The sequence below is a fragment of the Carassius carassius genome, chromosome 20 (assembly GCF_963082965.1).
Source record: "Carassius carassius chromosome 20, fCarCar2.1, whole genome shotgun sequence".
Classification (NCBI taxonomy): Eukaryota; Metazoa; Chordata; class Actinopteri; order Cypriniformes; family Cyprinidae; genus Carassius; species Carassius carassius.
Window position 1 is genome coordinate 21876489 of NC_081774.1, and position 25388 is coordinate 21901876.

General features: G+C 37.9%; 1 protein-coding gene across 9 annotated transcripts in view; it reads left to right on the forward strand.

Annotated features, from left to right (window-relative positions):
- ptprfb (protein tyrosine phosphatase receptor type Fb) overlaps nucleotides 1-25388 on the forward strand; it is a 188008-nt gene that overhangs the window by 113495 nt on the left and 49125 nt on the right. For 3 of the 9 annotated variants that reach the window (XM_059502170.1, XM_059502169.1, XM_059502172.1), the window contains exons 5-13: nucleotides 1816-2001; nucleotides 3894-3911; nucleotides 7454-7564; nucleotides 13633-13902; nucleotides 15119-15700; nucleotides 16256-16389; nucleotides 17188-17332; nucleotides 19012-19317; nucleotides 23633-23826. In XM_059502170.1, coding sequence (XP_059358153.1) covers nucleotides 1816-2001; nucleotides 3894-3911; nucleotides 7454-7564; nucleotides 13633-13902; nucleotides 15119-15700; nucleotides 16256-16389; nucleotides 17188-17332; nucleotides 19012-19317; nucleotides 23633-23826 — 1946 coding nt within the window. The remainder of the gene's footprint in view (nucleotides 1-1815; nucleotides 2002-3893; nucleotides 3912-7453; nucleotides 7565-13632; nucleotides 13903-15118; nucleotides 15701-16255; nucleotides 16390-17187; nucleotides 17333-19011; nucleotides 19318-23632; nucleotides 23827-25388) is intronic. The other 6 variants (XM_059502175.1, XM_059502177.1, XM_059502171.1 and 3 more) reach the window with 3 other exon arrangements.

Genomic DNA, 25388 nt, shown 5'->3' on the forward strand with positions numbered 1-25388 from the left:
AGTTGGTTTTCTTTCAGATGTTCTTGTGTGCTCTGTTTCTTCTCTTGCATGCTGACTGTGTGACACTTGGTAGGAATTATTTGTGTGTTCTTTCTCAAGAAAATGTATTCAATTGTTTATTCAGAAGCCGCTCAGAGAAAAGGATCGGCATAGTGATACAACCCACACTCCTACAGGTAGTTGACCTCTACTGAGCACACCGAGGTAGGAATGTACGCCTCAATACATGACAGCGCACCCTCCCTGTGGTTCCTGAAGGTCACATTTTGTATATTAAAAAAAAAAATCTTGCTGCTTTTGCTTCTTAATGAGGCATAACTTGAACAGCCTTATATTCCAAGTTACCTTGTACTGCAAAGTTCCCTCCAGCGTGGATTCTGCGCAACATTTTCCGCCTCCTAAATTATTCCTTTTTCGATGTTTTCATAAGAGAGTTAGCGATTCGTGAAATAACCCTTTTGAGATTTGCCCACTGTGTTATAGATGCGTCTGATTTACATTGTCTTGGAACACTAGTCTCGAATTTGAAGTCATAGTCTTTTGTGAGAGCTTTTCAATTCAGCTATTTGAGAAGCATTGCTTGATGCTTTAAGGATCAATACACCAATGATTTAATGTTTAACGCACCAGAATAAGAAGACAAGATAAATCACAGTTGTCTGCAGTGCCCTGGAGACTTTAGAAGCAGTGGAATGTTTGTCATGTGCAGAGGATTGTCTCAAACTGAATAATTCAGCCTTGCCCTTTGGCTTACCTTGGCATCAAAGAGAGTGTGTTGTTGCCGTAATGTTGTTGCTATTGCAAATGTGAATATTGAGCATGCTGGGCTTTCATCCAAACATTTGTGTGAATGTTTGAGAAGAAAAAAATATTTTTTTAATAAGTGCCACAGTCATAGAGCTGCTCATGTTTTCATGTGCTTGGAAACCATATGTTTACAGCCTTTCCTCCTTGCTTATCCTGATTCTGATATAATTATTGTTCATTTTCATATTTTTCATATAATTTGTGTTAATTACGCAAATGCTTGATACTTGGAGATATCTGCTCTGTTACTTCCTAGTGTAGAAAGGCGTCACGGTCTGTATCAGAGTGGAAACCATCTTTTCCAAACCATTGAAGGACAAAGCATTATTTGCCAACTATATTTGCATTGCAAAATAAATAAAAAATAAAACAGCTGTGTTTGCAAGAAAGCGAAAGAAACATGTTAAAGTTTAGGTAAGCAGTTTTAGGCTGTGGTTTTGCATAAATTTAATTCTGCATCAGGGAAGTGGTGCAGTTGTCGCATGTTTTGTTTTTTGTCTTTGGCACCAGAGTATCAACACACCACCATTTTTACAGAGTAGAGATGAAGATGTAAGAAACAAAAGAGCAGTCACAATTCAGTAAATAGATGAATGTGAGAAGGAAGACCAGGGGCTAGTAAAAATGCAGTTGTTATATTGAAGTCATAGCTCTTGTTTATATCTTGAATTGGGAACATTAAAACAATGCAAGTAAAACCACAATTTGAAAACCTAAAACTTTAAAAACTTACAGCATCCTTACATTGTTACATGTTAAAGTAACGGTACACAAAGGTCCTGTGGATTGGCCTAGGCATGCTTTGATCTTATTAATGCACAGGAGGGTTGAGTGAATTGATTCAGTGCACTAATGAGACTTGCGGATTTGCCTTTGCAGGACAATTACATCTGGCTCACATTTCTAACCCCTGATTTGTAGGAGAGTTCTTCAAGATCATTATCCTTTTTTTTGTAAATAATTCCCTTTTTGGCTCCTAGCTTGACATGTTTTTTTGTTTTTCTGCAGAAAACCAGATTCCTCATGGCTTCCCCACCATAGACATGGGCCCTCAGCTGAAAGTGGTTGAGCGAACAAGAACAACCACAATGCTCTGTGCCGCCAGTGGGAACCCTGACCCAGAGATCACTTGGTTCAAGGACTTCCTGCCTGTAGACATCAACGGCAATGGGCGAATCAAACAGCTTCGGTCAGGTAAGGATGTCACACTTTCTAAGCCTTACAAGCACAGTAGGTACAACTAATGTACTAAACTTATATAGTCACAAATATAGACATAGTTCTGTTTGCACTTACCACTTGTTTTCCATGAATGTTTAACTACAGTTTAATGAATGCCTATGCAATATTCCCACATAATAAAAACTAGAACGTCAATGGTTTTTGTGCAATGTGAGGTCTTTGCTAACAATGGAAGGAGAAATGTTTTGACTTGTCCATAACATCAAATGAGTCTTAAGCCACGTGCAAATGGTCTGGGTAATAGTAGGCACCCTTACGGGAATGTGAGAATGCCGCGGAGAGGATCAACCACTCTATTTACATTTTAGACCTTCCTAATGGATAGACCACTCAGGTCTGACCTAGGATCAGACGGATGAACAGGACTTTGCCCAGGCTGGATTAATGGCTCCTGACTGACTCAGAGTTTATCCCTCTCCACTAAATCCACTTCATTTAGAGGGCAAGTCCACAGCGGAGCTCATTCTCTAGTTTCTAGCATCAGCGTCTAAGTACACAGCTGAAAAGTACACACCTCGCTTATTTCGTGGAGCTTCTTAGATATACTGTCAAAATGGCTGAAAAACTAAATTCGAATTTTGTACTTAAATATTATCAAAATTCGAATTATATTCGAATTAAAAAGTGCATGATTTCAGTTAGGGTGAAGAAAAGCTTTTGGCTTCTCTCCTGAGGCCACAAGAGGGCACATCGAGCAAAATATTACTAATGCATGTTTATTCAAAGCATAAGAAAACATGAGTGTGAAAAGAGTGCGTAATGTTTTTTTTTTTTTTTTTGACAGCCCTAACATAAAGTCAAATGATCAAAATGTACCGCTTCACTAAAGACTTCCTCGAAGATTTTATCTCTGGATGACATGAGGCGCAAAGCTTTATGGCCCTTTTAGGACACTCGTAAAAATAAAATTATGACAAAAAAGGTAGTCTTATCTGGCTTACCTGCCATTTTAGTCTTTAGGAGAATTTAGAATTACATTTGCTTTTTACTTGGGATAGATAAACATTTTCTGATAGTGGCTATGGTAATGGCGACGTAACCTTACCTTGTGATTTGACTGATAGGTTAAGCCAACATGAAATGGACTCTGTTTACTTTTTTAGGTGCATGATTCATAGTTTTTTTCATCTGACTTTACATAGTATGCAATAACAGTTGATTAACCAGTGTGTCTAAAAAGTGATGCAATGACTTTACCTGCTGACGATTGACCAAACTTTCATTACTAGAGTGGCCATTACTAGAGCTGTAATTAGCAAGATTTTAGTTTTTATAGAAGCTATGCTAATGGTTAACGCAAGTAATTAAATAACAAGTAATCGAATACCATTTATCGTTCTAATACATATTGCTCTTTTTTTTTTTTTTACTGCTGGAATATTGTTTCACTTTGAAATATGTCAAATTTTGGAAGTAAAACGAGTCAAATTTTAATTCACATGTACAGAATTGCCGCTAGCTGTTGAAAACTTGTCGCTTAGCTTGCCATGGTCTGTACTTTTCTGAACAATGCTGTGAACAAAAATAACCTGAGTACACATTGTTTCACTAAGCTCTGCAAATGTTCCGTAAAGCATCAAGTTTGGCAGACTATCTCAGAATCGTAGCACAGAGAAAGTTTGCCCTCAAATCTTTTTTCCGAGCTAATTCCATTGCACCAGACAGCCAACATTCAACTAATCCTCGGAGAGCAGTAGTCTGGCTCAACTTGATTCCTCTCTGTTTAATTAAGCTTACTTTCATTTGATTCCCTTCCTTTTATTTTCCTTATCTCTCTTTGTCTATCTCTGTTGTCTACTAACACTTCTCTTCAATCTTGTTTGCATTCAATTTACTTCACCTAGGGGGTTCGCCAATACGAGGTAAGACAGCTGAAATGTGTCTCACGAAATGTCTCCTCCATTACCTGTCTCATCACCACCGCTGTCATTTCCTGTTTGTTCAGTATATACACAACCTTTGTCCCAGCATTCAACCTGTCCATGTTCTGATGTCTATATTTGAGGAAAAAAGTACAATAGAAATACACTGTTGTTCATAAGTTTAGGGTCAGCAAGATTGTATTATAATTTTTTTTTTTAATAAATTATTCATTTTATTCAGCGAGGATGAATAAAATTGAGTTTTCTCTTCAATATCAAAGAATCTTAAAAACACATCACAAGAGGCACGAGACTTCTTTCTAAAACATCTTACGGACACAAACTTTTGAGCACTATTGTATAAATTAATAATAAAAAAAAAGATATTTTGAGATTGTTCACTTTTTAAGGTATTATAGGAATAATTATTTAAAATTCTGTGATCATTTACACACCCTTATGTTGTTCCAAACCTGTGGAACACAAAATAAGATATTTAGAATAATGTCTTGGTTGCTGTTTTACAAGCAGTAAAAAAATCTTCTTTTGTGTCCCACAGAACATAATTGGAATTGGCATTTGAAATTACAAGAGGGAGAGTAAATAACGAAAGAATTTTGAATTCTTTGATGAGTGAAAAAAATAAAATAATTGATTATTGTTAGTTACTGTGACATTCATTTGTTGTGGATATTTTCTGAAACCGAGGCTTATTAAAATTATGCTGTGAGTTTAGGTTTCAAGCTGAATGCCGTCTTTAGAGTCTCCAGAGTGTGTCTTTTACATTCCAGTTGGGCTGTGATGAAATTGAAATCATTAAATTTGCATACTACTTATGCTAAAATGAGTATGTATGGGAAATGAGGGCACGGCCCTGATTGTTAAGATGGAGCATTCGATCAATCACACAGTCACTCTCAGTTCTGAATGAAACATGGATTTTAGAAACACAATTGCTAGAGGCGAGTGCTTGACAAAACCTACATTACCCTACTTCAGTCGCACGGCTAGCAATCTCAGTGGTCTGGGGACCCCTGGAGTTTGACTGTAAAATGAAGTCGAAAAAGTATATTGCACATAACAAAGGTCTGTTTGTTACCACTGACTGTTGGAGCACGCCAATTCACCCTAGGTTTATGAATCAGGAAGTCTTTCTGGCCTGCTGGGGGGGAAAAAGCTGACACTGCCTTATTTTCCCAAGCTTTTACTCGCTGAATTCTCAGTGTCCGTGGGAGTGATGTTAAAGCAGGTCTTTGTTCAGTTCATCTCCCCCAACACATGTTGTTTTGTATCTGTTTATCTGTGAGGAATATGTGTCATCTTCATACAGTTTTATGTCTTCATCAAGACACACAGTTTGTCCAACAGTGTGTGTTTTTTTTTTTTTTGAAAATGCATGAAGTGGCATACTTCATCTCTGGTTGGAAGTGTTAAAGGGATAGTTAACCCCAAAACATATACTGTCATCATTTACTCAAACATATATGATTTTCTTACATCACAAAATATATTTTGAAGACTGTTTCAACTGTCCATTCAATGAAAGTAAGTCCAGTCCAAAAAAAATATCTTCTTTTGTGTTTTGCAGAAGAAAGAATGTCATACAGGTTGAGAAAATGATGGAGTGAACTGTCCCTTTAATGCGTCATGTCATATCAAACACGTCAAAGATGTTAAATGCTTGCTTTAAAATAAATCAAAGAATAAGTAATGAAATAAAAATTAAATTATGAATCAAAGTGGTGATTTTTCACATTCAGTTTCGATGGAATTTTGTATTATTATTATTTTTTTCTTTATTGTAGTCTCTTTACTTTACAATATGGCACCATCAGTCAGATGTTGTCAGGACTGAGGGGCGATGGCAATCAGCACTGAGCAATCTCCGAATTGATTAGTAATTTGCTGCTTGTCAGGGTAGGAAACACCACCAATCGGTTTTCCCTTGAACTCCGAGATCGGGGAAGGTTAGTGGTGCATGTTATTTCTTCCCTGCAGCACTTGGGATGCTGGGAAGTAGTCAGGGGTAAACTGCAGGTGATAACCTATGCTATGGTGGTACACCACTGCCAGGGGTAAATACGTGTGCTTTTGCTAGATTAAGCAAACATTTAAGTCAAAGCGAACACCATATCTGTGGTTAGGACACCCGGATTGATTTTTCGTTTGATGTTTCTGCCTTTTTCAAAGTGGGTATGTCTAAAGTGTCCACTGCATTTAATGTTTTCTTACATTATAGTGATTTGACTCCGTTTGTAAGATGAAAATATATATTCAGTAAATGAATAAATACAAAACAGGTAAAAAAAAATTTTTAAATGTTTTTGAAAGATGTCTTATATGCTCTCCAAGGCTGCATATATCTGATCAAAAATACTATAATAACAGTAATAGTATTACAATATAAAATAACTGTTTTATATTTTAATGTATTTTAAAATATAGAGTCTTTAGTGTCATATGATCATTCAGAAATAATCTCAATCTGCTTTGTGCTTAATTAGTATCACTTATTACTGGTGATCAATTATTAATAATGGTTCTTATCATTGATGTTGATTCTTTAAATTAAAAGTTCAGTAGAACTACTTTTATTTGAAATGCAATCTGTTGTAACATTGTAAATGTCTGTACTGTCACTTTTGATCGAATCATCATTATTTTTTAAATCATTATTACCCCAGATTTGAATGGTAGTGCATAACGAGACATTTAAATGGTGTAAAATTAGATATTTCTTAGTTGCTGTTTTACAAAATTTATGTATGTGGTTCTTGTTTTACAGTACTGATACATATTTCTTGAGCAGCTATTTGAAGGGTCATAAGAGACACTAGACTGAAGTGATGGCTGCTGAAAATTCCTCCATCACAGGAATAAACTACATTCTAAAATATATGAAATCGAAAGCAGTACTTTTAAATTATAATGATAGTTCACAACCGTACAGTTTTGCTGTACTTTTCATCAAATAAATGCAGCCTTGTAAACATAAGAGACTTCTTTTTCTTGGAAAAACATTAAAACATGGTAATTATTCCAAACACAAGGACAAGCAGTGTATGTGTAAAAATACTAATCAAACATTTGTCTAATTTGACCTTATGAAGCACATTTTGTATCTATGGCATCCAGAACAGGCTGCGTAGTTTTGTACAGTATTGAAGTTTTGTTCTTTTCGGTGTGTATAAATATGCCACAGCAGTAATAAAGTCATGTGCTGTAGCGTAATTGGCTCTGACTCAATGACATAAATGTCCCGAAAGCTTCTTCTAATGACAGTGAAAGGCAAATGTGTTGAGCTATAGACTCACTCAACCTGCAAAATCAGCTCTATGCATATGTCTTAGGCAGCATTCTAAGCCAATAAACTATATACACAGTGGAACAGCTCTGACATTTAAACATGGAGTGTTTACTGATTGTTTGCAGCTAAAGTTTGTGCTTTGGTGGGGAAAGTTGCAACAGGGGATTCATAATCGTGTTCTTAAATCAAAGAGGTGACTTTACCCTTGTTTTTTTTCCTCTCTATCTCTCTTCAGGAGCTCTGCAGATTGAAAACAGCCAGGAATCAGACCAGGGCAAGTACGAATGTGTGGCTACGAACAGCGCCGGGACGCGCTACTCTGCCCCTGCCAATCTCTACGTGCGAGGTAAGAGACGTGCTCCAGGTGCCGCCCCTATCAAAACAGCCACCTCTACATTGCTTCACACTTTTATTTTGACCATGTTGCAGTTCTGTTTTGACTGCCACGCGTGTTGAACTTTGTCTGACATTTCGGAGCCAAGATAAACCAAAATTTGTTGTCCAAATCATGCCGGAAACAAAACATCACCTGCTATGTTTTGAATTCATAGCAACGGAAGCAAAGGTAAACATGCATATTTCTCGCAGTTGCGAGGGTGACAGTTGTGAGTGCCACAGAGGACACCTGCCGTATTGATATGTGTAACTAAAGATATAATGGTGTTGAGGCATTGTCTGTGAAACAGAACTCTGGGAGTGCTGTTGTTATGAGTGTCAACCCCTTCAGCTCTTTCCATGCAGGTAATAACAGGGAGCTTATGGCAGGCTGCCAGTAAGGCCTCCAGCTAGTGACGTTACGGTGCCACCCTGTAATTGTCACGCAAGAGGTTGAAGACTAAGCCTTCTTATGCTTCCTGTCAAACAAACGGACGAAAATGGTTCATACAATGGGATTAAACTGCAGACGTCCCTGTACAACTCAATCACGAGATGTTGCTATGAGTGGCATCTTAATAAAGGGGTCAAATTGTATTTTGTATGTTTTTAGGAACATTATGGTTTGCATTTCAACATTATTTTATGAAAATTAAAAGCATTTTCCGCCAAGTTCTCATTATGGTAATGCATCCAGATGTTTCTTTATTTATTTAAAACAAAAATTAAATAATGTAATTATTCTCAGTGATTCGATATTCATGTCAATTAATCATTTGTACTTTATTTAAATCAGCTTAAATTAAAAGCCATAAAAATGCAATGTGATTTTTTTTTTTAATATATATAAATCTTTTTTTCTATTATTTATAATATTTTACAATTTGATGTGTGCCTAATTGTCACGAACTGACATAACTTCAAATCCTAATATTCTTAAAAATAAGCTTTTTTTCCTTTTACAGGATATATATATTTAAATATATATGTTATGTATATATATTTATATATATATATATATATATATATATATATATTTATATTATATTTATATTTATTCATTTAGCTGACGCTTTTATCCAAAGCGACTTACAATTGCTATATACGTCAGAGGTCACACGCCTCTGGAGCAACTAGGGGTTAAGTGTCTTGCTCAGGGACACATTGGTGTCTCAGATTGGATTCGAACCCGGGTCTCTCACACCAATGGCATGTGTCTTATCCACTGCGCTAACACCACCCATGATATATATATTATACACCCAATATATATATTATATAATCATAATATATATATTATGATTTTTTTTTTTTCTGGTAAAATATGAACTGGACATGTTCTTTACAGGTTCTATGAAAATCATCTACATAGTTCAATTAATATTTATAATTTATTTATTTGTGCACCAGTCTGTATGACCCCACCTTTCACTACAACGAGATTTAACGTGCACAGCCAAAGTAAGAATAACAAAAACAGGAACTTTTGGAGCTATATCAACAGCTAACTTCCTCACAGCTGACAGGTGCATAATAGGTCGCCTTTATCCATCTGTCCATCATCTAGGTGTGGGTGCTTGTTTTTTAAAGTGTCTCTATAAAACAGCTAATCATGCTTTCTCTTCAAGGGCGTTCAGCACAGCGTCCTGGTACCATTCCTCAGCCTCCCGTCTCCTCTCATTTATCTGCTCACGCTAGATGAGTTGGGTGTCTAAGACTGCCAGCCTGTCAGTGAATCTATGTATTCAATAGCTGTTTCCTTTTTCCTTGGCCTCAGCACTTTTCTGGGAGCTGTCTAAATTCTCTATGACTGTCTCTTTCGCTCTGTCCGTCTGTCTGACAGAGGACTATATCACCTGGGAGAATCACAGTCATGTATACTGGCTGTATATGTGAATACTCATTTGTCAGCCGCTTATTCCATAGTGAAAAGTTGTCAACCACGGTCTGCTCTCCTTCCTCTGCTCTTGAAACTGACAACAAATCAAATGGAGTGAAGTGGGCGCACACTTCATACCCGCCTGTCTGTTTATTATATCTTCTGTGTGTGGGGGTCCATTTACCTTTGTTCAATATTTAAGGGAGATTAATTTTAATATTGCTAATGCCTGTCACTCAGCTCATTTTGTATTGTAGTGTAACACTGGCAGTCCTAACAAGCCTTTAACTGACATCATCATCTTTCATGTGTCAATGTTTGGCAGATTATGGCCCACGGCTCTTTTAGATGATCTCAGTGGCCTTCTCTGCCTCACTGGAGATATGGTTATGTATGCTCACATGCATACAGAGACAGCTGTCAGAAAATGTTCAGTCATTTTGAGTTGTCTGTATAGCATAGCGGTAATGCTAACACCTCCAACATATGTTAGGAAAATTCTTTTTAAAAAGTCAGTTATCCTATGCTGGTCCGATTGTTAGACTTTTTCTTGGAAGTCTCTAAAACAAAAAATAAAAGTTAATTGTGACTTTTTCTTAAACTTTCTTAAAATTGATTGTTTTATTTTTAACTGTGTGGATTTGTTCAGTATTTGTTCCACAAAAGTTTGGTGTTAGTAAGAGTCTCTGAGAGGGAAAAAAAAAAAACTTACTAGAGGGACGACCACTTTCTATAACCTAACTTACCTCCTTAAATTAATATCTGTAATTAAAGGAATAGTTCACCCAAAAATGAAAATTTTGTCATCATTTACTCATCATACTACCCTCGTGTCATTCCAAACCTGTATAAGGTTCTTTATTATGTTTAACACAAAAGAAAAATCAGATCAGCGATTGGCTCTTTTATTCAGAAGGAAGGGCTTCCTGCAATTGAGCGGCCATATTGAGCATTGCATTTTCCCCCATTCAAAACTATACGAGTGACACATCTTGGGTATTCTATATTCTTTGGTTAAGTCTGAGTTTCCATTGCATTTTTCTAACCGCCATGAAATGATTCACAACTGTGTTTTCATGTTTTCTTGTCTCCCATTTGTCTTTGTCTTTCAATTTCATCTCCATATCACTCGGTCAAACTTGCACCTCATGTCTTAGAACCTCGAGAAGGTTGGTTCTTTTCACTCTTGAAACTGGATCCCTCTTTAATCAGAGACCCTTGTTTATCAGTCCCACTCCCTCTGCTATGCCGCCCCTCACCTGTGTGTTCAGGCTAAATGTGTTGTGTCAGGTTGTTTGCATGATCCTGATACTCCATGACGTAGGGGCTGCTTTCACAGATTACACGAGATGCTGGATTAAAAGGGATAGCAATGTTGTTTAATCCAAACTAGTTCTGATCTGTGTAAAACACCCACCTTAAATTTTACAAACAGTAAATTTTTATTATGTCACTTATTATTTAATTTAATTTAAATCCCCTTTAGTAATTTTTAAGTGATAGTTTTCTGTTTAATGTCACAATGCATGTGTGCTAGCGACTCATATTACCTAACTGACTCCCTTAAATGAATACCATTAACCCGTATCAGTGTGACTGTGTTCCCTACAGACATTCAGTTTATGCATAATTTTATACTATATTTATTTTATAGTAGGCATGTATTTACTTTTCACATAGTAAAACTACAGCGTATATGATATATATTGTAGAATATACACAAATCTTTTTCAGAGTGCTGTGTCTCTGTTATAGCTTCCATTGCATGTTTCTAACTGCCATGAAATTATTCACAAATGTCTTTTCATGTTTTCTTGTCTTCCATTTGTCTCTTTCAATTTCATCTTTGTCATATAACCTGCTCGAACTCTCACCTCATATACAGTAGTAATCCCTGGAGGAGGTTGGTTTTTTTCACTCTTAGCCACTTCTAGCAGACCACAAATTGGATGCTTCTTTAATCAGAGACCCTTGTTATCTATCTTACTCCCTTTACTATAACAACGTTCTTCTAAAAATCAATGATTTATATTATTTGTTAATAATTTAATTTAACGTAATATTTAATTGAATTATATATATGTTATAAATGTGTGTGTGTGTGCCAGAATATATACAAATATAACTTTTTCAAATGAAGTGTCATGTTTCGATTGTGTGTCTCTGTCTTTATTAAACATTCCATTGCATTTTTCTAACTGCCATAAAATTATTTACAAATGTCTTTTCCTGTTCTCTTGTCTCCCATTTGTCTTTGTCTTTCCATTTCATCTCCCTATCACTTGGTCAAACTTGCACCTCATGTCTTAGAACCTCGAGAAGGTTGGTTCTTTTCTTTCTTAACTTCTTCTTGCAGTCCTCGAACTGGATCCCTCTTTAATCAGAGACCCTTGCTATCAATCACTCCCTCTGCTGTCGCCCTTCACCAGGCTGAATGTGTTGTGTCAGGTGGTTTGCATGAGCCTGATACTCCATGACGCAGGGGTTTCTCTAAAACTAAAAGAGAAAGCAATGTTATTTGGTCCAGAATAGTTAGAATTTGTTAGTTTAAAATATTTTGAAATAATTTAATTGAATTTAATTAATTGAAAATGCAGTTTTTTTTAATTTAATTTAATTTAAAACCTTTTTTGTCAGGTACAAGTTCCCGTTTTCGGTTTTATCCCACAATGCATGTATGGTTTTGCTTGTGAATAGAAACTCTTTCAACCAACTTGCTCCCTGTTACCTGAAGCTTTATAGTAGAAATATCACCAGTATTTATTTTACATCTGTTGTATTACCCACGGTGAATTTCCCTTCTTGTAATACGTCATTATCAGTGTATGTCCATGTCCATAGTCATGGTTTTTCAGTGTCATAGAGTTCCCTAGAAAACAATAAAGTTAATATTTGTATTTCTTAGACATGCTATTGCTACTGTAATTTCTTTGCAACAGTGGACTTGAAGTACTTTGAATTTTCTATTGCCTAATTCAAAGAAAAAAATCTCAAGAGTCTATCGTTTTGCCTTTACAGTGCAAACATAATGAGGAGAATAACAAGCTTGGTCATGGTATCTATCTGAAAATAAAATGAGAGAACATAGTCGAGAATCCAATTTTAGGAGGACCTGTGCAGAAACCAATTATTGCCTACGCCATTTCTGCATAGACAGACATGAGGCAGTGGGTCATTAACACAAATTGGAGGAGTCTGTTTAATGTGCTGCTGTTTTATACTCCTATTTTGGGAGAATAGGAGAGGAAAAGTCTCTCCAGCTTGCTCTTCTTGAAAATAGTTCAGCATTTGCATCCCCAGTGATGGCCACCAGCTACGATTCTGAGCCCTGCACAATAGAGAATGAAACGCATCCTAGTATTTGCACTGATAACAGAATACCCTTTAAAAACGTTGATGTTTCTCTCACGCTGATCCTTGTGGATTAGTCCTCGTACACAGTGAGCTTGGCCTCATGCAGTCAAGTCAGTATATGTCAAGGCAGGTTTGAATTCCATTGATAGTTCTCTTCTCTCCTCCCCATCTCTGCACAGTGTCAGCAGGCTCTTTTTCATCTCCATGGGAACCTCTTTTAATGTCAGGTTTATCTGCATATCAGAGGCTCACAAAGAGAAGGGCCCAGTGAACAATGCGTCTCCCACAAGGTCTCAGACAGGTTCCCGAATCCAGGCAGGACTGAGCAACAACAGACTGGGGTTTCAGTGCCACCATAAACTGACAGAGAAAACTCCACATCCTGCAATGCCTCAGCGAGGATGATTTTTTCCCCTCAATAAAGCTCCCCTTTGGCATGAATTTTAATGTCTCGCTCTGTAAGAAATACCATTACGATGCCTTCTTCACCCTTCCCCCGGCACGTATTGGTTTATCGCCCCCTCTTCTGCACATATGTGTGAGCCGCAGTATTGACTTCCTGCCTCCAGTTGTTAAGCTTCAGGCTTTAACAAATGGAAAAAGTGGCAGCTCGGCCCTTGAAGTGAATTTGTTTGACCTGTCAGCTCAACTTTATGTTAGTTTGTTCATGTTAGTGACACAGACCCTAGTATTCACACTAGAGATGTAGTAATCACAATAGATTTCCCTGTAAATCTTTTTTCCCCCAAAACTTATATAGAATACTACCTGTTGAAACTCACCCTGGATGTTCTTTTTTCTGGTAGTTCGACGAGTGCCACCCCGTTTCTCTATCCCACCTACCAACCACGAGGTGATGCCAGGGGGCAGTGTCAACCTCACCTGTGTGGCGGTAGGTGCCCCCATGCCCTACGTCAAATGGATGACTGGAGAGGTGGAGCTCACCAAGGACGAGGAGATGCCCGTGGGACGCAATGTCCTGGAGCTTACCAACATCCGTCAGTCGACCAACTACACCTGCGTGGCTATCTCATCTCTCGGTATGATCGAGGCAACTGCGCAAGTTTCTGTCAAAGGTAAGATCCCTGAAAAAGTATACTGTATAGTCTGAGCTATACTTAAGTTCCCGTGTTCCGCTCTGTCTCATAGTGAAAGCGGTGACATTTGTCAAGTATGGTAAACCATACTCGGAATTGGTGCTCTGCATTTAACCCATCCAAGTGCACACACACAGCAGTGAAAAAAGGAACACAATGTGAACACACACCCGGAGCAGTGGGCAGCTATATATCCAGCGCCCGGGGAGCAACTGGGGGTTCAGTGCTTTGCTCAAGGGCACTTCAGCCATGGGTATTGGGGGAGGAAGAGAGCGATGTTCATTCATTCCCCCCCACCTACAACTCCCGCCAGCATTGAGACTCGAACTTGCAACCTTCAGGTTACAAGTCCAACTCTCTAACCATTAGGCCGCAGCTGCCCCTGCCCCCATAGCACATTGAGTGTGCAAACTCAAGCATGTGTGTACTACTTACAGTAGTTGATATTTGCTTTTTAGAACTGAAATCATTTGCAAATGCGCTGTTGCCTGCACACAAGGAATTTAATTTAAAATTTTGTCACATGGACTGACCTCGAGCAGGAGCAGGATAAGTGTTTTAGAACAGTTATGTGTATTAAGAACATAAATAAGGTCAGTTCTGTAGATTTTTAAAAGGTTTAAAGGTTCTGTAGACAATCTTATTTTACCCAAGACCCTGAACAGGTTGTCAGAGACTAGAAAAAGGATTTTCTAACTGCTACCCAAAGGTTCGGATCAACTGTTTGGTACGTCTGGCAAATATACACAAAGAAAAAACATGGACACTTGCTCTGTGTTGACTGAGCTTTAGGGGCTTCCCACATTTTACTGTGGGCTCTAAGAAAATGAAAGACTTCAGATTATTCTGAGCATGTGTTTACCCAGACCAGATGTCTGGAGCTGTATCAGTGCGGCTGGTCCCACCAGACAGCGCCGAGCCCTGCCAGACTTTGTTCCCCGTCATCATGGCTGCCTCTATTGATTGCACTTTGCACTTCACCAATCAATATGGACTCAGAGAATGTCACTGACATTCATCTGGAGTCCAGCCACAAATCTTAAAGACACAATGATGAAGGCGGCACAGCCTTTCTTCTTTCTCATTTTCTCTTACATTGCCTTTCTTTCTCTATTTTAGGAATGCACTGTGTAGGCAGCTTAGCCTACATATGCTGTCATCTGTTTCATTTGCTTTCTTATTGTTTGCTCCTCAGCACTCCCAAAGCCTCCTACGTCTCTAATTGTGACGGAAACCACAGCTACCAGTGTTACACTGACATGGGATTCTGGAAACCCTGAACCTGTGTCTTACTACATTATCCAGTACCGGGCCAAGTCCTCTGACACCAGCTTCCAGGAAGTGGATGGTGTTGCCACAACACGTTATAGCATTGGCGGTCTCAGCCCTTATTCCGAGTATGAGTTCCGTGTCATGGCGGTCAACAACATTGGCCGAGGGCCACCCAGCGACCCAGTTGAAACAAGGACGGGTGAGCAGGCACCTTCCTCCCCACCACTGCATGTCCAGGCACGTATGCTGAGTGCCAGCACCATGTTGGTGCAGTGGGAACCACCGGAGGAACCTAATGGTCAGATTAGAGGCTATCGCATCTACTACACATCTGACCTGGACGCACCTCTCAGCGCCTGGCAGAAACACAACACAGATGACAGCCGTCTCACAACCATCTCGAGCCTGACCCCCGACATCACCTACAGCCTACGTGTATTGGGCTTTACATCTGTAGGGGATGGACCCCCATCTGATGTGTTGCAAGTCAAGACACAGCAAGGAGGTAATGTTTGGGATTAATAAATAATACATCAATGCTTTTACACAGGGCTAAGTAATAAATATATTTTTCCGCTGATTGGTCATGATGTCACATACAATAACATCACAGGATCAGTGTAGTCTGATTCTTTAACAAAGGATTCATATGAACTGGTTATTTTGAATGAATCAAAAACTTACAGTACAGTTTGACTATTATAGTCTGTCTCATGAACAAATAAATTATATTAATATCATTACTCGTTGTGGAATATATTAAAATATTACAGGTGTGATTCATATTTTTATAATCTACCAAATTTGAAAGTTCTTTGTATAATTTACAGCAAAAGCTTGGAGAGAATTTTTAGAAGCAAAATTGACATTGTGTCTAAAATGTACCCAAATGAATCAGAATCATAATGAAATTTAATTGAATTGGAACCTATTTGAACAGGAAAGGTGTATCAATACCCAGCCCTACTTTTGCATAATGCATTGTCATGCCAGTACCAGAATAATACTACTTCAGAAGAATCCTTTGTCACTAACTTCTTTTTGTCTTTTGAAATTCAAGTCCCTGCACAGCCTTCCAACTTTGAGGCCGAAGCAGAGCTGGATACACGGATCCAGCTAACTTGGCTGTGGCCAGTCCAGGACCCCATTATCAAATATGAGCTGCTTTATTGGGAGGCTGACTCAGAGAACAAGGTATCACGCCAGTGCTTGTTTCTGCCTGATTCATTCAGAATTATAAACAGACCAGATATTGAACATGTGCAGCTGTTGCTCTGGGCCATGGAAACAAATGAAAGATAGCCAAAATTGACATTTCACAAAATGACTGCAGGCAAAAGTCTGCAGTCAGTTGATAGAATTAGATTGTGCAAAAACAGAATGTACTTATCACTGCTCAGTGCTTGACAACATTTCTAACTGATGCCGGAATGGACAGTTTGGATATGTTTTCTTGATGTCAGTTCAACTACACTGAGATCAGATGTCATATGAACACTCATTGTGATAGCCATCAGTGTGTATCTATGTTAATACAATGCTTCTGCACTTGCTCTATAATCTGCACTTGCTCTATAATCTTAAAATTAATAATGAGTAAAATATATGTAGATTTATTTATTTAGCTGATCCTTACAGAGAAAAAAATAGCATAAATATATAAATATTACTACAGTAGGAAGGCTGAAAAATGCATGTTCAATCACTTTTTTTTTGTTTAATAATGTAAATTCATACTTTGTGAAGACATACTAATATGTTATTCTTTACTCAAAATCTCCGTCTTCTCATGATTGAATCTGGTTGAGTTTAAGCAGACTAAATGATTGGAGAAGTACAATGTACATCACCAGACTCTGTTATTTCACTAGAAGATTGAGTTATATTAATTAAAAACGACACGATTTTCATGTCATTTTGACTTTAGAATAAACATGTCTATAAGGTCAAGTAAAGAGATTGTTATAGAGATTTTGGTGTTTTTTTCTTCAGATCCATGTGACCTTCGAACCTGCCGGCTCGTACGCTGTTGAAGGTCTAAAGCCAGACACTTTGTATAAATTCTCCTTGGCGGCCCGCTCTGAAATGGGGCTAGGGGTCTTCACTCAACCCATTGAGGCCAGGACCGCCCAGTCCAGTAAGTGCCCTATTTTTTTGTCTTTATCATGTCAACTAACCAAAACTTGTCCCTATGGACAAACCAGAGGACCACTTTTACCTTCCTTTCTCAAGCTATTGTCTACCGTCTCCACCATTAATTCTCTCACACCTCTAAGCCAGAGAATACCTCTATACAGTACATTGACAAGGGCAAAAGGTACGTTTGGTGTCTGCTTGTGCCTCATTATTATTTTGGTTTATAGGCTGTCCGTGTAATTTGTAATTGCTGCAATGTTAAAAGCCAGAGGAGTGAAGCCTACTCAAAAAAAAGGAGCTGAAGCACTATATTTGTGCTAAATTTAACACTCTGCTTGCATATAGCCCATCCCAACCATATCAAAAGATATTCAATGTTCAGAGAATATATAACAACATTTACAGTCATCTCACGGTATCTGAGTACTTCCTTTCCCCCTGAGTCTCTCACAGCCTCATGTTCTCCTAGAGACCTGTCTATCACTTCCTCCAGGACTCAAAAAGACCCTTTGATCTCTGAGTTTTGTGTCAGGACCCCCTGAAAAAATAACACCTTACAATCTACCAACATGTTCAGCTACGGCTGCAGTATTTTTGTCACCTACTGCAGCATCAGGCGTTTGTAGTGGCTCTCCCACAGTTGTCAGATTAAGGACCGCCTGATGAGAGACGCCTCGTGCTCAATCCCACCGTGGGCGCCAAGAACGGTGCGATGTCACCAAACTGCTCTGGTTGTTAACAAAGGAATGCAAGCATGTTAAAATCCCAGTGTATATTCTTCTTGTACTTCTTATTCCCTCTCCGTCATCTCTCTTTTCTTCCTTAGTTAATTATTGTTTCTTTTTTATTATGTATTTATGTTTATCATATAGCGCTGCATGAACAAATGCCATTTAGCTTTTTTGATCATTGTAAATTGTTGTTGTACTGTTGTTGTAATTTTTTATGCCTCTGGACTGAGTTGTGTTGTGCAGGAACATTTGATTAGATAGCTCACCTGATCTTAATCAGTCACAGACTTAATCAAATATGCCTTGCTGGTGCTGTGCTTATCTCAGCCTCTCAGAAGTGGCACCAAGCCTGCCAAAAGAAGCTAGCAGCACACTTTAGCGTAGACAGGATGGTGGAGTACGCTCTCGGACGCGTCAGCTGCCACACTCACTGACACTTGGATCTCTGACAAACAGGGGGCTGTTGTCTCTCAGCCAGTAGGCTGACTGAGAATGTGTGAACGCCTGTTAAAACATAAACCGATGGTCTTTCCCCTGCTTGTCAACACCCAAACAGAGAAAGGCAGTAAACGGTTGTGACTTGCTGATCGCTGTGACCAGGGTGAGAAATAAACACACAGCACCAGCTAAATGAGGATACTTTTTAGTAATGGCAGGTCATTTAAATCAGTCTTAGATTGTATAGTAACAACAACACACTATCTTAGCTGTTAAAAAGACTAACATTTAAAAGTCTGGGGTGGGTATTATTTTTTGGGGAAAAGCTTGTTTTAAACTTAAATAGCTTCTAAGCTATGAAATCAGTTTAGAATTTTAATTTGAAATTAGACAAAAATACAACACAAAGACATTCTCTATTGTTTTGCCAACCTCTCAGTCCAGAAGCGAGCTTGCTTTAAGTTGTTTAATTTTGCTTGATGCCCTCCCCTTGCCTTGCCCCCACCTGCAGCCCCCTCGGCCCCCCCTCAAGAGGTGCACCTGCTCAGTCTGAGCTCCACCAGCATCAAGGTGAGTTGGGTGGCACCGCCCGCCGCTAGTCGCCACGGCGCTATTGTGCGATACACAGTCAGCTACCAGGCAGTGAACGGAGAAGACACGGAGCGCCATGAGGTACCGGACATTGGAGCGGATGCCACCAGCTATGTGCTGGAGGGCCTGGAGAAGTGGACGGAGTATCAGGTGTGGGTGAGAGCGCACACCGATGTGGGCCCTGGCCCTGAGAGCACAGCTGTGCGTGTCCGTACCAATGAGGACGGTAGGTCTAAAGTATTCTGTGTGGACTGCTTATAATGTTGAGCTGCTGCTGGCTGCTCTCTTTCTCTTCCCTTTTTTCCTAACAATTTTAAGCATGGCTATTGACAATTAGTCATATTCGTGACTGGAATAGTCTCACCAGAATTCTAAGATACGAAATAAACAGATTCATCTACGAGTTGGTTTGCCAAGGAATTACTTTAGATTCTAAGTGTTTGTGACTTTTAATTTGCTTGCTTGTCAAACGTTTCTCATGAAATTATGTGGTATGATCGGAAGTCAAATAATACAAAAAATTCCAAGGCTAAAAGGTCATACTGATGTATGTGAACTTGTTGATAAAGGCTTTTGAAGAAAGGTGTTTGTCACCTGTCCTTGATCAAACCTGGATCTGAAAGCTGTCTTCTCCTTAAGAGTAACAGTGACTGAACTTGGCAGATGAAACATCGAGTTTTAATTACAGTTGAAACAACTATATAAGTGAGGTGGGAGCAATATCACAGGAACATCCTCTTAAAGCACCATAAAATTAGTGGACCACTAACCAAGGGTGGAAAGTTTAGAGTCATCTTATCATTGAAAGATTGTCTAATTGTCCTATACTTTAATCAAACGACTGACACAGCTCTGCAGGAAATCCAGCTGTTAACCATATTACCTAGATCAATGGTTGTCACCCCCTGAGCTACAAGGGGGTCCAAGGAAAAATAGAGGATAAAATCATTCAAATATATATTTTTAATTAGAAAAACAAACTAAATATGCAAGTTTTCTTCTAAATATTTATAATAATAATAATATTTCATAAAAATGCTTTATACTTTTTTATATACATTTTAATTTAACAGTTATCTACTGTATGATTGATCCAACTGATCCAAAAAATATATAGTAAAGGTTTGAAAAGATTTATATTTTAAATTAATTTGTTTTGGCTTTCGTTGAGTAATAATGTAAAAAAAAAAACAAATAATTTAAACAACACTTTGCACATACTATTATATCATTCTTAAAATTGTATATATTATATTATATAGATTATATTTTAGAAAGGACTCATTTGCAAGGGAATCATCATATTTTGGGGTCCTTAACCTCAAAAGTTCAAAAACCCCAACCTAGACATGAAGTCAGAGACATCAGCCCTGAAAGCAGTTACTCACTCTTACTCACTGTCTGTCCTTTCTCAGTTGTGCTACACTCAATTTAATGTGTGTGTTTGCACAAGTTATATAGTGAGGCTGTAACAGGTGTGACTTCAGTCAATCCCTGAGTGCTTTGATAAGGTTTCTAGAAGTGTAGGCTAAGGAGAAAGTTTATTGAGCATAGGAGAGCAGTATAAGACCGGATGTGCTCACTGCATGCTCCGTTACCAGACAACATGCCCTTTGTCTCTAAATAATGGGATTTGCTCTGCTCCCCGGAGCATGCAACGCCTGTCCTGCACGCATACACAAGCACCCAGCTTTCTCCCAGGCCATGTTTTGCCCTTCACACCTTCCTTAGTGCTCAAGAAGTCCAGTTACAATACCGGTCAAACTTTTGGAATAATATTGTTATTTTTTTATGTTTTTGAAAGAAGCCTCTTATACTCACCAAGGCTGTATTAATATTCTGATGTAATAAAAAAAGGTTTTCTATTTTACAGCATTTTTAAATGTAATGAATTTCTGTATAGTAGCTGAATTTTCAGCAGCCATTACTCCAATATTCAGTGACACATAATCCTTCAGAAATCATTTGAATATGCTGATGAGTTATTAAGTTATTATTGGTGCTTAATTATTAATAATGGGTCGTCTTATCGTCGATGTTGAAAACTGCTTAATATTTCTGTAGAAGCTGTTATACATATTTTCTGTATTCTTTGATCAATTGAAAGTTCAGCATTTGTTTGAAATAGAAAAAAGTATAAAAGTCACTAGTTTTTTATAAAGTTACACTGTCCAACAGTGACACCCAAGGGTAGAATACTTGAGGAGGCTTGCCTCCCTTTGGCCCATTAACTTACAGCAGAGACCCCTTAGCGTGCTACCCCATTAGGGTAATTGAGAATGAATGGGGGGAAATCATGTGAGAGGAGGCAGTGCCTCCAGCACGCTATTATTTAGATATGATCGTTATGATCGGATGTGATTGGTTCATGTGATAAATCCCACGTCTTGTTTATGCGCAAGCTCTTGGCCTGAATGAAGAAAATGATATGAAGAAAATGATGGCTATTCAAAATAAAACTTAAAATGGCCTGAAAAAGTGATAACCGTGTCAGTTAGTGAGCATTCAGTGTGATGAAATAAAATATGTATCTTCGTGTCTGTGACAGTGTTTACAAGGCTTTTATGTAGATGACTTGAAAATAAGTTGACTATTAAAAAGAACAGCTGAGCATCATTTCACTAATAAAAAACGGAATGTCTATTTCACTAAGTAAAAATAGTTGGCACAAGCTATTTACACAAACTCCGCCCATCAATGTAAGGTTACTACTAAAGACGTTAATTAATTAACAAGTCTGGTGGTTTAGATAGTAAAGCGCATGCCGAAGTCATTTTTGATGCGATCAACCCTGGTTTGATTCCACCCTTTACCAAACTTTATATTATTCTCTCCAATTTAAAATCCCGTATCACATTGGGTAAGTGTTTATATTTCCCCATTACGGTGGCATCCATTTGATAATTTGAATTAAAATTATAAATTACTTTCAATATGTTATTATTGCATGCAGTTTTTTAATGTTCTACAATTCTAAGGTGCAGATAATTGCCACTATTTGTAAGAGTAGTATAAATAGCAGAAAATCCTGCTATTTTAACAAAAATAGAATCTATAGTTATTTGCACTTGATGTAAATAGCATATCTCTAAGAAAACTGCTATTTTCACTTAGTGTAAATAGCATCTAACTAAGAACTGCTGTAGAAGTATAGTTCATTCTTAGTTAGTTAGCCTAACTAATGAAGTCTTTCCAAAATATTGTTCAAATTGTTACGAAGAAGGCATGGTTTCAGTAACCGCAGTTAGTGTTGAAGCATCCATGTCAGGGAGATGCTGTTTGTATTTAGGCGAATGCAAAAGCACTTTATTTGGCCTTCCGAAAGTAGATGCATTTAGGAATCTTTAAGATTTCCCAACAACAGAACAGCAATGGATTTTATAAACGACTGTTTCATGGACCTAGGAGAGGACGCTATTCTGACTTTGCTACGATAATTTGGTGCTTCTGAATCAGCTACCGCAAGCATGTTTTGTTATTAGTTTAAGTATTTGCTTTTGAATGTTCAAATGCAGAGTTTTGCGCATCGTGTGTGTGCACGTGTAATAGAGAGAGAGAGAGAGAGAGACAGGGCCTTGTGTGGAGTCAGCTGTCCTAACCGTCAGTGGCTTGTGCACTGCAAACACGAGCTTCATCACTGTGTCAGTCACGCCACTCTGTTCCCCTTTCGGGCTTGAGCTGATGGTAAAACTAAGGACATTATTAACTGTCTTTACATTTATTTTGAAAGATGAAGCTCGTGATTATAGAAAGGGGCATTATATTGTGCTTGCAGTGTTTGGCCAATCGCAATGCACTGAGTCATGTCAATATATTCTATTACACCAAATACACAATAACGATCTTTTTTAAAAATGCATCATATGAACCCTTTAAATATATTTAAATAGAAAACTGTTATTTTAAATTGAAATTATTTTTCACAATATTACTGTTTTACTGTAATTTTCATCAAATAAATGCAGTCTTCATGAGCATAAGACACTTAATTTGTTTTTATTATTATTTCAAACTTTTGACTGGAAATGTATCTTGGTTCTTCATTATTCTCATTCCCTTTATCTCAAATGACGCTTTCTAATTCTTTAATCCTCTCATTCTCCTCCTCTCCCATCTTAGCCCTGTTTGTCCATACCTTGGTCTCTAGTTCCCTAGAAATAGTATCATACGTTTCCCTCTTCTAGTCAGCTTTTTTCAAGTCATACACACAATCAGTAAATTCTTTCATCTAAATCACGACAGCTCAGCAGAATTTCAGCACATCCTTATAAGAACATTAATTGTCCTTCGTCACCTCCTAGTCTTTTAGCAGTTCTAAAGGTTTTTTCCTTTTTTTTTCTTGACACTGTCTTCTGCATCCTTAAAGTATTGTGAATAATCTTGCTGAAGCAACATTAGCTTTTTCTTTAACCAACAAATGTTTTAAAACCAATACCTCTCCTCAGCCAAACCACAACTCATTAGTATTTATTAGAGTGTTTTATCTCAAGCTACCCTAAAAGCCTCCATCCTGAAGTTTAAATCTAATTGGTCCCCTTTAGTGCCTGGAGCCCCACCTCGGAAAGTTGAAGTAGAGGCTGTGAACTCCACAGCTATTCGTGTGACATGGAAGCCGCCTATTTCTGGGAAGCAGCACGGCCAGATCCGGGGATACCAGGTCATATACTCCCGCCTAGAGAACGGAGAGCCACGTAGCCAGCCAAATATATTGGATGTTGCTCTCCCTGAAGCACAGGTACTACCTGCTAATTTTTTTATTGTAGTACTTGACTGTTTGTACTGTGAGTTGGTTGCCATTGTTATTGCTCAGCTTGACTCTGTTCCACACCCTAGTAAGCTTCCTCACCATCTTAAGTAGGCAACTGCCTTCTGCAATAGCATCCTAACTGAAATTGGACCTCTTAATATATATATATATATATATATATATATATATATATATATATATATATATATATATATATATTCTATTTTATTTCAGCTGTTTAAAAAAAATGTTTAATAGTTTAGCAACACTGCTTGGTTTTAGCAGCATAAATGTCTGTTAAAAAAAAAAAAAAGCTTTTGGATTGGTTAGCATGTAGCAATTTCTAAAAATGCTGTCTTGGTAGGCAAATCAGGGTTTGGAACAGAAACTTTCTTTCTTATGAATTTTCAGGATGTATGTCTACACGTCTACATAAACACTTTTTCTGACTCTTCAGTGTTATGTAAATGGTTAAATATTTCATAGGCACACGCTTTTGGTGGCCTTTCAAGAATTCAGCTCATTGTAACACGAATACATATGCACTGCCTTGTTACTCTGTAACTTTTTTTTTCTGTTTAGCTCATGGTGCGTTAATATAAGGAGATTTAAAACTGCCTGAAGAAACGTGGGTGCACTGAGATGGAAGAAAGATAGTAATCCTTAGAAGGGATTTAGATATCCATGAATATCTTAAAGTAGACACTTTTCGGGAATAGAGAGAATCAGACTAGGGGCATTTAAATGCTGCTCTTGAATTGTTAGCTGAGAATTAACTTGCGTAGACATGTGTTTTTCTGAAACAAAAGTTTCTCATTTACCTGTATTAGCATTTCCCCCACTGAGCTAGACTTAAAAAAAAAATAAAAAGACTGTAACAAGAGACGTTTATGCATCAGTGTTCAGTTCACCCCTAAAACTGGCAAGTTATCTCTTCTGTCATTAATTGATTCCATATAAGGGATGCATATTGGTTAATAGTATTGCTCTTGTGATTATTGGACCGATATGAGTTGTTCAGATAGAACCTTCTTGATTGACATACAATGATGATAAATGTTTAGGGCTAAAAAATGGATATCATTGCATCTTCATATTATACAGTATATTATATAAAATCCCTTGCTCAGAGCTTGAAGTTGTCTTTGTGACCTTCGCCACACTTGTTTGTGGTGCATTTGATATTTTGTCTGTCCAGCGCCTCTAGCCCAACACCTCCACAAGACATAACTTGTAAATTTCGTTTAATGTCGCAAGGTCAGCAGTTCTTAATGTTTTTGACAGCATACAAGACACATTTGTTGTGAGTTTTTCAACATTTTTTTCATCTAGTTTCTATCTATGACAAATAAATAACATTAGAGAGGTTTTGTTTACAGTATCTGTCAGGTGAACTGCTGTCGACCTCTTTGCTCTCACAACCCAAGAGCACCTGCACTTGTCTCTCCCTCTTTGACAAACAACTTTCCCTTCATATTTCATGAAGCGTTGTTGAGTCATTTACCACGAACTGTGATGGTTTGTCTTAGGACATGACTCATTTGCCATCG